This window comes from Ricinus communis, chromosome 2, assembly GCF_019578655.1.
Source record: "Ricinus communis isolate WT05 ecotype wild-type chromosome 2, ASM1957865v1, whole genome shotgun sequence".
Classification (NCBI taxonomy): Eukaryota; Viridiplantae; Streptophyta; class Magnoliopsida; order Malpighiales; family Euphorbiaceae; genus Ricinus; species Ricinus communis.
The window spans coordinates 1,099,893-1,114,462 of NC_063257.1; the positions used below are offsets into that span (position 1 = coordinate 1,099,893).

The 14,570-nt window shown below is 34.5% G+C and overlaps 2 protein-coding genes across 5 annotated transcripts; one reads left to right on the forward strand and one right to left on the reverse strand.

The window, feature by feature from the left end:
- Nucleotides 1-82: 82 nt before the first annotated feature.
- Nucleotides 83-7,994, forward strand: LOC8274693 (vacuolar protein sorting-associated protein 35B-like). 4 transcript variants are annotated; one of them, XM_048370696.1, is made up of 22 exons: nt 84-370; nt 462-558; nt 662-785; nt 884-1,069; nt 1,625-1,712; nt 1,908-1,964; nt 2,057-2,146; nt 2,314-2,379; nt 2,543-2,617; nt 2,689-2,748; nt 3,172-3,288; nt 3,490-3,729; nt 3,810-3,875; nt 4,049-4,138; nt 4,362-4,451; nt 5,336-5,425; nt 5,744-5,812; nt 6,434-6,514; nt 6,777-6,884; nt 6,976-7,079; nt 7,156-7,269; nt 7,360-7,994. In XM_048370696.1, exons 1-22 carry the CDS (start codon nt 278-280, stop codon nt 7,568-7,570), a joined length of 2,316 nt encoding a protein of 771 aa, XP_048226653.1. In that variant the 5' UTR covers nt 84-277; the 3' UTR covers nt 7,571-7,994. The 4 variants fall into 4 exon arrangements, with proteins under 4 accessions (XP_048226654.1, XP_048226653.1, XP_048226652.1 ...); XM_048370695.1 differs by having other exon boundaries at nt 87-370; nt 2,257-2,379; XM_048370697.1 differs by lacking the exon at nt 6,434-6,514 and having other exon boundaries at nt 83-370; nt 2,257-2,379.
- Nucleotides 7,995-8,482: 488 nt separating this feature from the next.
- Nucleotides 8,483-11,668, reverse strand: LOC8274692 (rac-like GTP-binding protein RHO1). The gene is made up of 7 exons (XM_002510519.4): nt 11,165-11,668; nt 10,502-10,589; nt 10,300-10,409; nt 10,137-10,200; nt 9,195-9,259; nt 8,967-9,032; nt 8,483-8,883 (listed from the first exon to the last, which is right to left on the reverse strand). The coding sequence occupies exons 1-7, from the start codon at nt 11,261-11,263 to the stop codon at nt 8,782-8,784; spliced, it is 594 nt and encodes a 197-aa protein (XP_002510565.1). The 5' UTR covers nt 11,264-11,668; the 3' UTR covers nt 8,483-8,781.
- Nucleotides 11,669-14,570: the final 2,902 nt, after the last annotated feature.

Sequence of the window (14,570 nt, forward strand, 5' to 3'; positions counted from 1 at the left end):
CAATATAATACAATTGGTCCAGCCATGCACCATATAAGCCAACCCAATAATTAGATCTGGTAAAAAGAAAATAATAATATTAAAAAAGTGAAAATTAAAAGTATAACCACTTTTGCTTTGCTATCTTTCAGTTGGCATTTCCGGCTGAGCATAATAGTAACAGATAAAAAAAAAGATCAGTATTCATATAGAAGGGTTAAAAAAAAGTTATGTTACGTTTTCTAAACTGTTGAACAGAGCAGCAGAGCGTAGGGAGGGAGTCAATACAAGAAAGAAGATGATCTTAGACCGCATAGAAGATGAAGAGAAATGGCTTGCAGAAGGAATCGCTGCCATTCAGCATAACGCCTTTTACATGCATCGCGCTCTGGTATCCAATCAATTCATTTCAAGCTCTATTTTTATTAATTTGTAAAAATCTAAAGCCCTAAATATTCTATCATTTCAATTCTCAATCTCAGGATTCAAACAATCTCAGAGACGCCCTCAAATACTCTGCTCAGATGCTGTCCGAGCTCCGAACTTCAAAACTCTCTCCTCACAAATACTACGACCTATGTATAAATTGGTTTTTGTTTAGTTTAGTTTACTTTTATTTATTTAGCTCTCAATTTCGTGATTGTTTACTTGATTTTTTTAAAAAAAATTCAATTAATTCTAGATATGAGAGCTTTTGATGAATTAAGGAAGCTGGAGATCTTTTTCAAGGACGAGAGTAGACACGGCGTTTCCGTGGTAGATTTATATGAGCTAGTGCAGCATGCTGGAAATATTTTGCCTAGATTGTGAGTGATTAAAGATAATAATATGATTCATTTTAAGCAATTTTTTGTTTGAGTTCTTTAAAGATACACACCAATGGTTGAATGAAATATTTTAACAGGTATCTGCTATGTACGGTAGGATCAGTTTACATTAAATCAAAGGAGGCACCGGCAAAAGATGTGCTTAAGGATCTTGTCGAAATGTGTCGTGGTGTTCAACATCCAATTCGTGGACTCTTTCTTAGAAGTTACCTTGCTCAAGTTAGCAGAGATAAATTGCCTGATATTGGTTCTGAGTATGAAGGGTACTGCGTTTCTTTTGCTCTATTTATCTTATTATTATTAATTTTCTTGAGATGTACTTGTTAAAATCAAGAATTCAACTGTTTCAATTGTATGTTTTGTGGCTTGAATATGGCAGGTTCCACTTTGTTTATGCCCAACAAACATAGTAACTTATAGTACTTGAATTTCCAACCATCAATTATGGCTCTAACTTAGATTATGATTTTAGGATAATTTCTCTAAAAGTTTCTCTTTTGAACATCGTTGGCTAGTCCCTTAAATGATTCAGTCACAACGATCCTTTACTCAAATTGCCACATGGGACTATTGCTAATGTTAATATGGTTAAGTAAGTTGGCATACTCAGTGTAACATGATATTTTCTTCCATTTCAGGGTTAAAAACTGCAATCCATCAACTGATTATGTCAGTATTGATGCTTCTTTTGTCTGTCTTATAGATTTTAACAATGAGACTTCCATTTAAAACACAATTGCTTCGCGTTTATTACTTTCTTTCTCTTTGTTCTCTAAATATTGCGCTAAGCATTTAATGTTGATGACATATTTCTATAGAGATGCTGGCACGGTCATGGATGCTATAGAGTTTGTGCTGCAAAACTTTACTGAGATGAATAAACTTTGGGTTCGAATGCAGTATCAGGTTTGATATTTATCTGTCTGACTCATGTATATTTATGTTTTGCCATTCATAGCACCACAGTACTTGCATGCCATACAGGTAAAACAAATCATGAGTGCATGATTTTTGGTCATACAGGTGTTTTGGTGCTTGTGATCATTCATACTCTTTGGTGATCCTGAGTTGAGGCCTTCAATTGGGCTTTCTGGTCTGCAGGGACCTGGTCGGGTAAGAGAGAAGCAGGACAAGGAAAGAAGCGAGCTACGTGATCTTGTAATACTGATGCTCTATTTGTTAGTGGAGAAACATTATTGTAATGTACTTGTATTAGAAACTAACTGCGTTCCTTTGTTCTTTCTTGTCAGGTAGGGAAGAATCTCCATGTTCTTAGTCAAATAGAAGGCGTGGATCTTGAAATATACAGAGACACTGTTCTTCCCAGAGTTTTAGAGCAGGTATAGTTTAGGTTTTCTGAAACTTTCCTTTTGAGAAAACTGTGATGTCATTAAGTCTGCATAATAGTATCTGATGCTTTTCAAATGTGCATCTAAATATGGTGATGCAGGTTGTTAACTGTAAAGATGAGCTTGCACAATATTATCTGATGGATTGCATAATTCAGGTTTTTCCAGATGAGTACCACTTGCAGACCCTTGACACATTATTAGGTGCTTGTCCTCAGCTTCAGGTAGATTGTTGGCTTATTAATTTCATGGTGTTAGGAGTGCAAATGCTGCATTCTCTTTCACTTTCTAGTCCTTTTCTTTTTTGTATGTTTTGTTCTGTGGGTGCAAGGAATGAACTGAATGTAGGATGCTGATAACACATGTTTCTCTGTCCCCATCTGGCAGCCAGCAGTTGATGTTAAGACAGTGCTATCACGGTTGATGGAGAGGTTATCTAATTATGCTGCCTCAAGTGAAGATGTGAGTCATCTTTTCGCTACCCTCACATAATGTGCTTTCACATTTTCATTCATAATGGTTTCCTTTTCCAGGTTTTATCCCAGTTCCTGCAAGTAGAAGCTTTCACTAAGTTGAGCAGTGCTATAGGGAAGGTAAACCCAGTCTAAGAAAATTGATTCTTTCAACTGTGTGCCATTTGCTTGTTTTTATTGGGCTTACGTGCATGTATTCTTGTTTAATGTTTAATTTATCATTTAAAGTTCCACAGAGAAATTACTAGGCAATTTAAGGTTTATAGCTACTTAGATTTTTATAAATCAGCTCCCATTTGTGTTGCTATCTGATTTTGCTTTCGGAGGTGTTATGCTTATTATGGAATAGCCTTCTGCTAATATAAGTTGGTATTCCAGATATCCAAGGGCTACTGCAAAGGTATAACAATAAAACAAAACTGAATAGTATATTAATACTTAAGTTACAGAAGGGAGCGAATATGATGGTTGATCACTTTGATATGTGTGATTAAGAAAAGGAGATTATTTTCATATTTTGTTGATAGTCTTAATTCCATGCAGGTGATAGAAGCTCAGACAGACATGCCAATTGTTGGAGCCATTACATTGTACTCATCCCTTCTTACATTTACACTCTATGTACATCCAGATCGGCTGGATTATGTGGATCTAGTGCTGGTATGCTCTTTCAGTATATGCATGTAAGATGCATTTTCATTACCCATAAGTTTTCCCAGCTTGGTTTTGACATGTGTATAACTCTGTACTCTGGTCAAGTCAAATTTGCAGCATCTGAAGCATCCACTTTGAGCTTCCATGCTTTATAATTGTGATGGGAAATCTTCCACTAACGATATATCTATATTAAATTGCTTATAGGGGGCATGTGTGAAGAAGCTTTCTGGAAAGCCAAAGCTTGAAGACAGCAGAGCAACAAAACAAATAGTTGCACTTCTGAGTGCTCCATTAGAGAAATACAATAATGCTGTCACTGCCTTGACTCTTTCAAATTATCCTCTTGTCATGGACCGCCTTGATAATGAAACTAACAAGCTCATGGCAATGGTTATCATTCAAAGCATTATGAAAAATAATACATGTATTTCTAGTGCTGATAAGGTAGACAACCTCTGCTTATATAAAGTACAGCTAACATGGTTCTCTGAGGATGTGGTAAGGATGCTATTTTCTTTTTGTAGGTTGAAGTGTTGTTTGAATTGGTAAAAGGCCTCATTAAGGATTTGGATGGAACTATGGTAGATGAGGTGAATACTGAAAGATGTTTACAGTAAATCTCCATTTTGTGAAGATTTGAATGCTTATGATTCTTTTGTTTGCCTGCCTTGTATCATTTTGATATGCATAACTCTGACCTCTATTATTCCAAATACCTTAGCATGATAACCCTTTTTTATGTGATCTTTATATGTACCAATAGCTAGATGAGGAGGATTTCAAAGAAGAACAAGACTCTGTTGCTCGCCTTATACACATGCTTTATAATAATGATCCAGAGGAAATGTTGAAGGTAAGTAGGAGGTTAGAGGTTTTTGCATGTAAATAACTTCTTTATTGTTGACTTGAATCCCTCAAAATACTTGTCCAGTTCTTTTCTTTCAGTTTCTTTTACTGAAATTTAATCACCAAAGAGTATATATCCATTACGTACTCTCTCTCTCTCAATGTTTTTGAGGCTGTTGGTCACCTTTTGATGAATTGATCCTTCACTATTTTGTAAATTTTTGATACAGATTATATGTACCGTGAGGAAGCATATAATGGCTGGAGGACCAAAACGCTTACCTTTTACAATTCCTCCTCTCATATTTTCTGCACTAAGGGTATGTGTCTTCCTTTGTTAGGCCTTGGTGGATTTTCCTCTTCAGTTCTGATTGTATGTTTGTCAGCAGATAGCAGTAGTTTAAGGTTACATATCTTTCTATCTACTAGTGAGATTATACACTGGCATCAATCAATTTGAAAACCCAATGGCTGAAGGCCCAGACAGAACTTGGTTAACAAGTAAAACATGACAATATATGTGTGTTTGTTTTTATTGTGTCCATATAGTTAAGGTATGAAAAGCTTTATAGCTTTCTGGAGGCAAATGTTTCAGAGGCTTAAGATACAGCTGTTGTGGTCTACTTGTGACTCTCATCTTGTAGACAAGATAGTTCTCTAGAGTGATGACCACTATTCCTGCATCATGTCAGTTATCTGACATGGTTTTAGTAATGCAACGTCACAATTTTGCAACAAAAACTGATAATGTAAATCTGTTTCGTGATACGGACCAATATTGGTTACTTTATGAAGTAAAATTTTTAGGGTTCAGGTGTGTCTAAAGTGCCAAGCTCAAACTTCTTTCATTTGATATACTATTGCTGGGGACATCCAACTTATCCTGTAGAAAATGGCTGTCAGATTTCTGATATTTGCAGAACTAGGAACATTTGCATCAAAAAGAAAGATAGACTTATGTTTTATCTTCATGCATTCCATGAAGAAAGAAAAATTATAGGATGTAGCATGCGCATTATATGATTTCGCTTTAATAGGTATTCTTATATGCCCTTGCTCCCCGGTGCCTCTTTGTTTTCATTTAACTTTAATTTATGATTAAATTAAAAGCAGTTGAAGGATTGAGTCTTGCAGATTCATAATAGTTGCAACTGAAAATGCCGTTAACTGGATCATTCTCTGGGTTTCTGTATGTTGCTTGCAGCTGGTCAGACAGTTGCAAGGTCAGGATGGAGATATAGTGGGCGAAGAACTGCCTCCGACACCTAGGAAGATTTTTCAACTCGTAAATCAGGTAACTTGGTTTGAGTGTTCTCTAATTGCTGTTACATCATATACTGGCGTATGTCTTCATACATCTATATATGATTCTAATAGAAAATTCTGGAGCACGCATTTTTAACTATTACATGTTCAGTTTTCTGAATGAACTGAAATTCCGCTGTTAATTATACATGTACTTAGATACTAAGCATGTGAGCTCTCTTGGTTCATGGTCTCTTTCCAACGTTATTTAAGTATTCTTTTTCTCTGTTTCAGTTTCTATTTATACTTGCTTGCCTATTTAATTTATCTTCCTGGTGCTTATATTGATACTATCTACTTTTATCAGACCATTGAGGCTCTTTCATCTGTTCCATCGCCTGAGCTCGCATTAAGATTGTATTTACAATGTGCTGAGGTATGCCATAGTACAGCAAAAATATTCATTGCGGAGTTTCTTAAAAGCAAACTAAAATGTTTGCTACCCACTCTTGTGCATGCTTGCGCAAAAAGTTCTTTTACACGCCTATATTCTTGGAGGCCGACCTACTCAAGCACAGGTGCCTGCACATATATTCATGCTTACCAGCCTATCCACTCTTGTGGAATACATCTGCACAAACATGTGTCCATCACCTGCACACCAGGGCTAACTGTTAATTGTCTGCTTGCCCGCAGTGCAGCAGCCTACACATGCAGTTGCATACCCACCTAACCCACATGCATGGAAAAATCTTTGATGATCTATTCTGGGAAGCCATATTCTGGTTTAACTAGCAAAATTTTATGGTACAGTTTATCATAATTAACAGCGCTTCTTAAAGCAAAAAATGTTTATTACAATTGTTCTTCTTTTTGGTTTTTGTTTGATAGAATATTATCACTTCTAAGTTAGAAGTCTGTTGCTATTGTTCTTTCTTTATCAGCGCTTCTTAAAGCAAAAAAAGTTTATTACAATTGTTCTTCTTTTTGGTTTTTGTTTGATAGAATATTATCATTTCTAAGTTAGAAGTCTGTTGCTATTGTTCTTCTTTATCAGGCTGCAAATAACTGCGATCTTGAGCCAGTTGCTTATGAATTTTTCACTCAGGCATTTGTGTTATATGAAGAAGAAATTGCGGTAAAATCTCTTCTGATACTTAGTAGCAGAGGATCGCATTTCTGTTTTCTAATTTGTTTAATTACTCTAATATCCACCTTGAAAGAAAAAAGAAAACTATGCCTTCGCCATATGAAATATTGAAATATAAATATTAAGTAATAATAGCATGGCAGTTCGAATTCGATATAGATATAAGAATTGTTTTTTTAAACATTAGATTTTGTTATTTAATTTAGTGTTTTTTTAGCATTTGGTATATTTTTTTATTTCTTGCTTTCAGGACTCCAAGGCCCAGCTGACTGCAATACATCTAATTATTGGTACACTTCAAAGGATGAATGTATTTGGTGTTGAGAACAGGGATACATTAACACACAAGGCCACTGGAGTAATTGCGCTTGCTTATCGCATGACTTTTTGTTATTCCAATTCTTTTTTGTCAAACCCTTGAATGGCTTCCTTTTATTTCTCTTGGTCAGTATTCTGCAAAGCTGTTGAAGAAACCTGATCAGTGCAGAGCAGTTTATGCCTGTTCACATCTATTTTGGATGGATGATCAGGGTGGCATCAAGGATGGAGAAAGGTTCCTGCCTCTTTGCTTAATGATTTGACTTAGATAATTCTTACTTAATAATTATTGATACCCTGTGTAATATCAGGGTCCTGCTCTGCCTGAGGCGGGCGTTGAGGATTGCAAATGCTGCCCAGCAAATGGCCAATGTTGCAAGAGGTAGCAGTGGACCAGTTATACTCTTCGTAGAAATATTGAACAAGTGAGTAACTTGGGCCAGCAAATTGAAACCTGGCATTACCATGCTTCTCCCCGATACATATAATTTGTGTTTTCTGGGCATGTGCTTCAGGTACCTATACTTTTTTGAGAAAGGGAACCCACAGGTTACTAGTGGTGCAATTCAGAGCTTAATTGAATTAATAAATACTGAAATGCAAAGTGACTCTACAACCCCAGATTCAGCTGCAAATGCTTTCTTTGCTAGCACAGTTAGGTATATTCAGTTCCAGAAACAAAAAGGTGGTATTATGAGTGAGAAATACGATCCCATCAAGGTGTGACTTGCTTGTGGAGGAAGGTGTATTAAAAGCTGAATGCCCTTAAACAAGCTGTTTGGGTTTTGGTGGAAGGAATTGTCGGACTCTGGTATAATCTGCTACTGCAGTATTAACTTTTTGAGGAGAAGAAAGGGAAGTTTATGGGGATAGGAAAAAGGCATCACGTCTCCAATTTTAAATTGAAAATTTTCTTTGATCGGATCAATTTATTCTCGTCTCTCCGGGATTCAGACTTGTGTAACTTTGTCCATTATTGTGCGGAAAGTCCCAGAAAATAACTGGTTGAACAGGGTGGGCTATGGTGTATAGGTTCTTTACATCCTCGTGTCTCTCATTTGTCGTCCTTCCGTTTCTGGTGTATGCAGAGGTTTCATGTACTGCGCATTGGATTTACTCAATAAAAAAATTATATATGATTGTATTACAACTCTTAATTTCCTGCTGCTGCCTTCCGAGAAAATCACCATAGGACCAAAAAACATCTATCTCATTTTGAAGCCCTTCAAAATAAAACAAGAAAATAGACAAACCGGACGAGGTAAGGTATGATCTTCCTTATTTCTCAGTCGAGGGATTGCGACAAGATCTTCCTATCATTTATTAGCTAATAATTGATATAAATAACCAATTCGAAACAAAATATTCAAAATAGATAAAAGAACCGAGCCTGTTGAAATTAATTACCATTCTCAACAGATACAACAATGCCTCTTTTACTCCAGAGTTGTAGTATTTCTCAACATGACGCAAGAAGTTGGAGAAAAAAAATTAAAAGTATCATCCTCCCGAATAATAGATAAAAATTCCAACAGAAGGATAAAAACAATTGACAAAAGAATCTTCTAGGGTAAAACCTTCTAAAGTGCCAAACATAGAACATCAATCAATTGCACTAAACAAAGAAAACCACAATCATGTCAATAACAGTGCTCTAGTAGTAGATACCTTTCACAAATCTGGTTAATACATGAAAACAAATTTAGACATGGGAAAACAAATGAAGGTTCATGTTCAACAAGAAATACAGTACAATTACAGATCATGAGATTAAAGCAACAACGAACTGATGCTCTCAGAGAAACTCCCTAGAATGTCAGTCAAGACTATACAACAAGGTCTCCTGCTTCTTCACGAGGACATGAAACACAGTGATGAATGACTGCAGTGAGCAGCTGAAAGGTCAGCTTCTCTGTGTCAAACCTAAACCTAGATCATCACAATATGGAGCAAGCCTTTTGTCCCTTCTTCTTCTTCTTCCTTTGTTTTGGGGGCTGGAGAACTACCTTGATGGCCGCATCAAAAACTGCCTTCACGTTCTGCAAATAAAATATGTTATGCATGCCATCAGTAGCAGAGTCATAAACATATTTTCTCTGGTCCATGAGAACTATATGCATACCTGTTGCGATTTTGAGCTACACTCTATGTAGGCAGGAGCTCCAATAAGTTTTCTCAACTCCTCTCCCTTCACGACAAAACAAAAGCAAGAAGAATAAATTATAGAAGATGATGATAAGGGAAGGAGTTCTAGCAAGTTTTCTCTGTCCATCTACCTTTAGACGAGGAAAAAAAAGAAAGCAAAAGCAAGAAAAATAAAAAATGAAGACTGAACTCTTGTGATTTCTACCTGAGCAGTAGTTATAGGCACTGCACCAGGATGGTCAATGAAGAACTGCTTATCCTCCCGAAGATCTGCAAATGGAATAATAGGAGGTGTGAGGCAAGCTTTAGCTCAAGAAATAGCAGAACAGTGTCAAAACTAACAAGCTAGTTTGCGTCTTGATCAATTAGGTATCAATGGTTCTGATGAAAATAGAGATTCAAATCCTCAAAAGCATTGAGCTCCAATAAGACTGGCCACAAATAAATTCACTGATGCTAAAATAATAGCTTTACAGGCATTCTACATAAGCATATGCACAAGTGCACATGCAGAATGAACAGTTTCTATGATATTTGGTCTGCCAATAAGAAGGACCACGATTGCAACAGTTGTAAGCTAAAGATGACATCATCAGTTAAGGATATTTATAGTGCAATCACATGAATTACCCCACTCACTGAAAAAGATATGATATAAAAACCTTTTGGAATGACGACACTATTGCAAGAAAAGCAGTTATGTAAAGCATAATACTCAAAGAAAAGTAAGGAAGCAATAACTCATCCATGTAAGAGCTTGGGCGCACATACTGATAATCAACCATAGATCATTTTCAAGCCGAGACCTGATTCAAAGTACCATCTTACTGAGCCAACCTGAAGTTAATCAACTAGGACTCAGTCAAAAACTGGTTAAGGCCAGTTACATGAATCTTTCTTCTCTATTCTATTATGTTAAGAGACAATAGTTCCAAAGATAAGCAACAAGACTGCAACCGAATCCTTCTATGCATGCCATAAGCTAATAACTTCTTACAAGCTTCAATCTCTAGCCCTTGTCACTTTTTGCTTTAAAAGTACTATTGACAGACCAAATCCATTTCCAATCCAGAGCAAGAGATTAAGTACAAACAAGTTCAGGTATACCAGTTACATAAAGAAGATTAGCCGATAGCTAAAACATTACCAAGTTTTGTTCCAACAAGAATAATTGGAACTCCAGGTGCGTAATGCCTCAGTTCAGGTATCCACTGAAATGAAATCCAGCAGACAATTTATCAGCACCAAGCACAGTGTTTTACAGGATCTCATTATGTCAAAGAAAAAACAAAAGCCATTGATGAGGTAACCTTTTTGGCAACATTTTCATAGCTGGCCTTGCTGATTAAAGAGAATGCAAGGATAAAGACGTCTGCGCCTCGGTAGCTCAAAGGTCTTAATCTATTGTAATCCTCCTGGCCTAAAGAAAGAGATAAGGAAAGAAAAGTCCTGAAGTAAGAAAAAATACTCCTGGTTACGAATGAGGAAAGTTTGCTACAATTTCAAAATTACCAGCAGTATCCCATAATCCCAAATTGACAGTGCTCCCATCCACAACCACATTTGCACTGAAATTGTCAAAAACAGTTGGTACATAGTCCTGTTTTCAATCACAACACAACAAAATAGTTACCCACTCAAGCCAATGTTTGATATCCCAAAGAAAGCAAAAGCAAACAAGAACAATTAGAAACATTATAGAACAAAACGCATGAAGTAATGCAAATAGACCTAATAGAATAGTAACTTTTAAATAATTTGAAAAAGTGTTAAAAGTAAAAGGCACAGGATCAAAAACCCAGATAAAGTGATAATCAATTAGCAACACAATCTTTACTTGAATATTTAATAAAAGCCAACATTATGCTTCGACAAGTACCAAATTAACTTTAGGAGCAAGAATTTAAGGGTTCTTAAGGTCCAGAAATTACAAAACAAACATAGACAATGATCTAAGCACCATACAAATTAAAAACCCTAACATTAGATTTCAAATTAAATTAGTAACCTAGTTCTATAGTATACATAATGTTGACAGTAAAAGAAAAAAGAGTTGAAAGAAGCTTCGAAGAACACGATTCTAAAAGAAATCTTCTATGAAACAAAAGAATAAATCATTAAAGAAAAAAATGACTAGAGAACGCGAGAATAAAAATTACAAGAGAGAGAAAGTACCGTAGGGAAAGTGTTGCTAGTGTAAGAAATAAGCATGCAAGTCTTGCCGACAGCGCCGTCGCCGACGGTGACGCACTTAATGAACCGAGAGGCGCTCATTTTCACTGCCGCCCCGATCTTCTCACCGAATTTGTAGTACTGCAACAACTAATGCGAAGCCTTGTCCTTCAATAACAGCAGTGCCTTTTAAATGGCTATGTCTTTTTGTTTCGATTCTTTAAACTTAAAATCAAAACTTTTTAGAGTCATCACAAACTAAGAGAAGAATTGAGCCCTAAACAGAGAGATAGAAATTCAAAAACCGTCTAATTAACCCTAATTTTTTGAGACTAAAGACACAGAGCAAAATGTCAATAATTAAAATTAGGAGTTGTTTTCTCTTTTTTCTTTTTGGTAAATGGTATTTGTAAAGACTGATGATGGAAATTTGAGAAAGAAAGGAAAGGAAAGGAAAGGAAAGGATGGTATTTGCAATTGCGGTTGGGCTGACCTAGACAAACCCCTTTTGCCAGCTACCTATCTAACCACTCCTCCTTTATTATTTTCATATTTTTAAAATTCTTTTTTTACCTCCACATCATAATTACATTTACAGCCCCATCCGTTTTTCTGAGATAAATTTTTAAAAACATCTTAAAATTAATAAAAAAAAATATTGTTTGGCTGTGTAAATATTTTAAGAAAATATTATTTTTTCTGAATTTTTTATTATTTAAAGAAAAATAAGAAATAATTGAAATCGTATTTAAAAAAATTAAAAACTATATTTCTTATATTCTTACATAGTAAAAATTAAAAAGCTAACACTGTATTTTTAATAAAAATTTAAAAAATATAAATATTTTTATTATTTTTTTCTTAATTTTCTGGACACACAAATACAATAATATAAATATTTCTTCTCCAAAATAACACAATACCATGAATGAAATAAAAGACTTGAAAGCATCATTCATTTATAATGTTAGTGAAAAATATATTTTATTATAAATAAAAATAAGAATTTAAACTCAAAATTTTATTTAAAATTTAAAATCGTTAAATATATAATTATAAATAAAAGATTTTATGTGAAAACTTCTTAAAATTTTAACATCAATCATATTACTTTTTAATTGATATAATAATAGTGATTTTTAAACATTGATATCATACTTAAAAAGAAAAGTATGAATAAGGAAATATTAAAACAAAATAATTAAAAGAAAACAGTCATGGTATATTAAATAGTAAATATTAACAAAATGAATTTTTTGGCCTGATGTATAATAAAATTATTTATAAATATTTGGTTTCTGCCTAACATTAAAAAAACAAAATAAAAAAGAAAACTTAGATAAGATGATTAATCAACTAAAAGAAAAGAATGGAAAGAAGAAGAGGAACTTGAATGCGGGAGAAGTGGAGGGGACAACTGTCAAGTGTGTATGGGCAAAGTCATTAATGGTGTGGAAAGACAGAAAATGTGCAGACAATAAATATGTAATGGTAGCATTGAAGGTGCCGTTACTGATGGGTTTCTATTCCAAAACTTGAAAACATGAACCATTTTTTGGGTAATGAATTCAATTACTTTTTAAACAGTGAAGTGAAGTGAAGCATAACCCATGAATACCTGACAATTTATTGCATGCCTTGTTCCTCAAGATATGACTCCGAACTTAAGAAAGATGCCATATCATATGCCCCACACGCATTTCTTGGCTCTTTTAAGGGATAAGACTACTTAATTACCCTAATTAATCTTAATTAGCTGGCACTGCCCTTCCTTTTTCTGCCCTTTTTGACTTGAACACACACTAACCTAATTAGTTAATCGGATAAGTTAATTGATCGCCTATCACTTCTATTAACCTAATAATTCTTCAACTACTGCTGAATAGATAGGACAACCCAAAGAGAAAACTTGTTCAGAAAGTTAAGGCTTTCATAATTTCTTTATTCTCAATATAACAAATTAGTAAATATTGAAAAATATAATCCACGTGAAAGAATTATGTAAATACAAATTGATTTAAATAATTAAATATTTTCTAATTCCGAAACTTTTAAGGTCAAGACTTTAACGGTTTCGATTAGAGGAGCCTTAAGGTGACGCTGTGTTTATGGTTGATTTGTAAATTTTAATAAACATTGGGTATAAAGAAAGGCACAAAAATGATAACGTGGGTGGCATTTTGTTGTTTGGTCGCATCTTTTATACCGCTGTGGAATAGGAATCTAAATCTACAGAGGACGTGCCCAGCTCTTATCCACTCCCAGAAATTGTATGTTTCTGTTGGCTAATCATTTGAATTTGGTTCTCCTTCCAATCCCAATAAAATTTTGCATTTATGAAATTGGAAACATGGATTGGACATTATCATAGACGGCCGTCCAAATTGTTATTTACTTGTTCACTTTTTTTATTAATCATATTATCTTTTTCTTATAATTCATCCAGCAATTGAGATCGAATACAAAATTGAGTAAATTACATTTAAAAGGTTTATCTTTTGGTATTTAAAAAACCAAAAAAGAAAAACAAGGGCCTTAATTTCCTTGAAACCAAACAAAAGATAGATTCAATAAGATAAAGAGGGAGAGAGCGAAGAAAAAGAGAAGAGAAGAGACCTGTGGGCAGCTACAAGACTCATTGGGCTGTCCAAAAAACATTGATTTTTGGAACAGTGAGAGTAGCAGTAGTTAATGCAAAAATAATAGCACATTACATCACCAGCACCAATCGGTCCAATCCTCATCAAACATGGTCCATTTTATTATTATTATTATTTTTTTGTATCTTAATTGTTTTTATTATTTTAGTACTGAATAATTTATTTAGATTTCTCTCAGTAAATTCTGTAATGGAGTCTCACTCACACATGAAATGATTATTATAGAAGGGTCTAAAACTAACAAAACGCAAAATTAGAAGACCTAATTAAACCAAAATAAAATTTAAGGCTCAATTACAAAAATCCGCAAAAATTTGGTGGCTAAACTGCAATTTAGGGTATAGGTTTCAGAATGTTTTGTACTTTGCGCCCAACTAATTGGCAATTAAGAATAACATATGATATGACAAGAGAAAAGAACATGGGAGAAGTATTGTAGTCCCATGTGCATGCCTTTAGGCCTAGGATTTTAGACTCACCAACCTCTCCAACAACTTTCTTAATCAAATATAAAAGTAGCTCTAACATCTTCTGTTTGGATGTTATAGGTGAGATTCCATATCTATAAACCTTTTGTTTAAGTATAGCGTTAACGTTGTTCAACTGCTCTTAGTTAATTAAACAAAATAAGTAAATAAAATGGACACAAAGCTTGAACGAGTTCAGCTCAGGAAGGTTTTGAAGGCATTATTGGTTTTGGTCATTTTCTTGACATGGGTTTCAGGACTAAAAAATATTTTATGAAACTT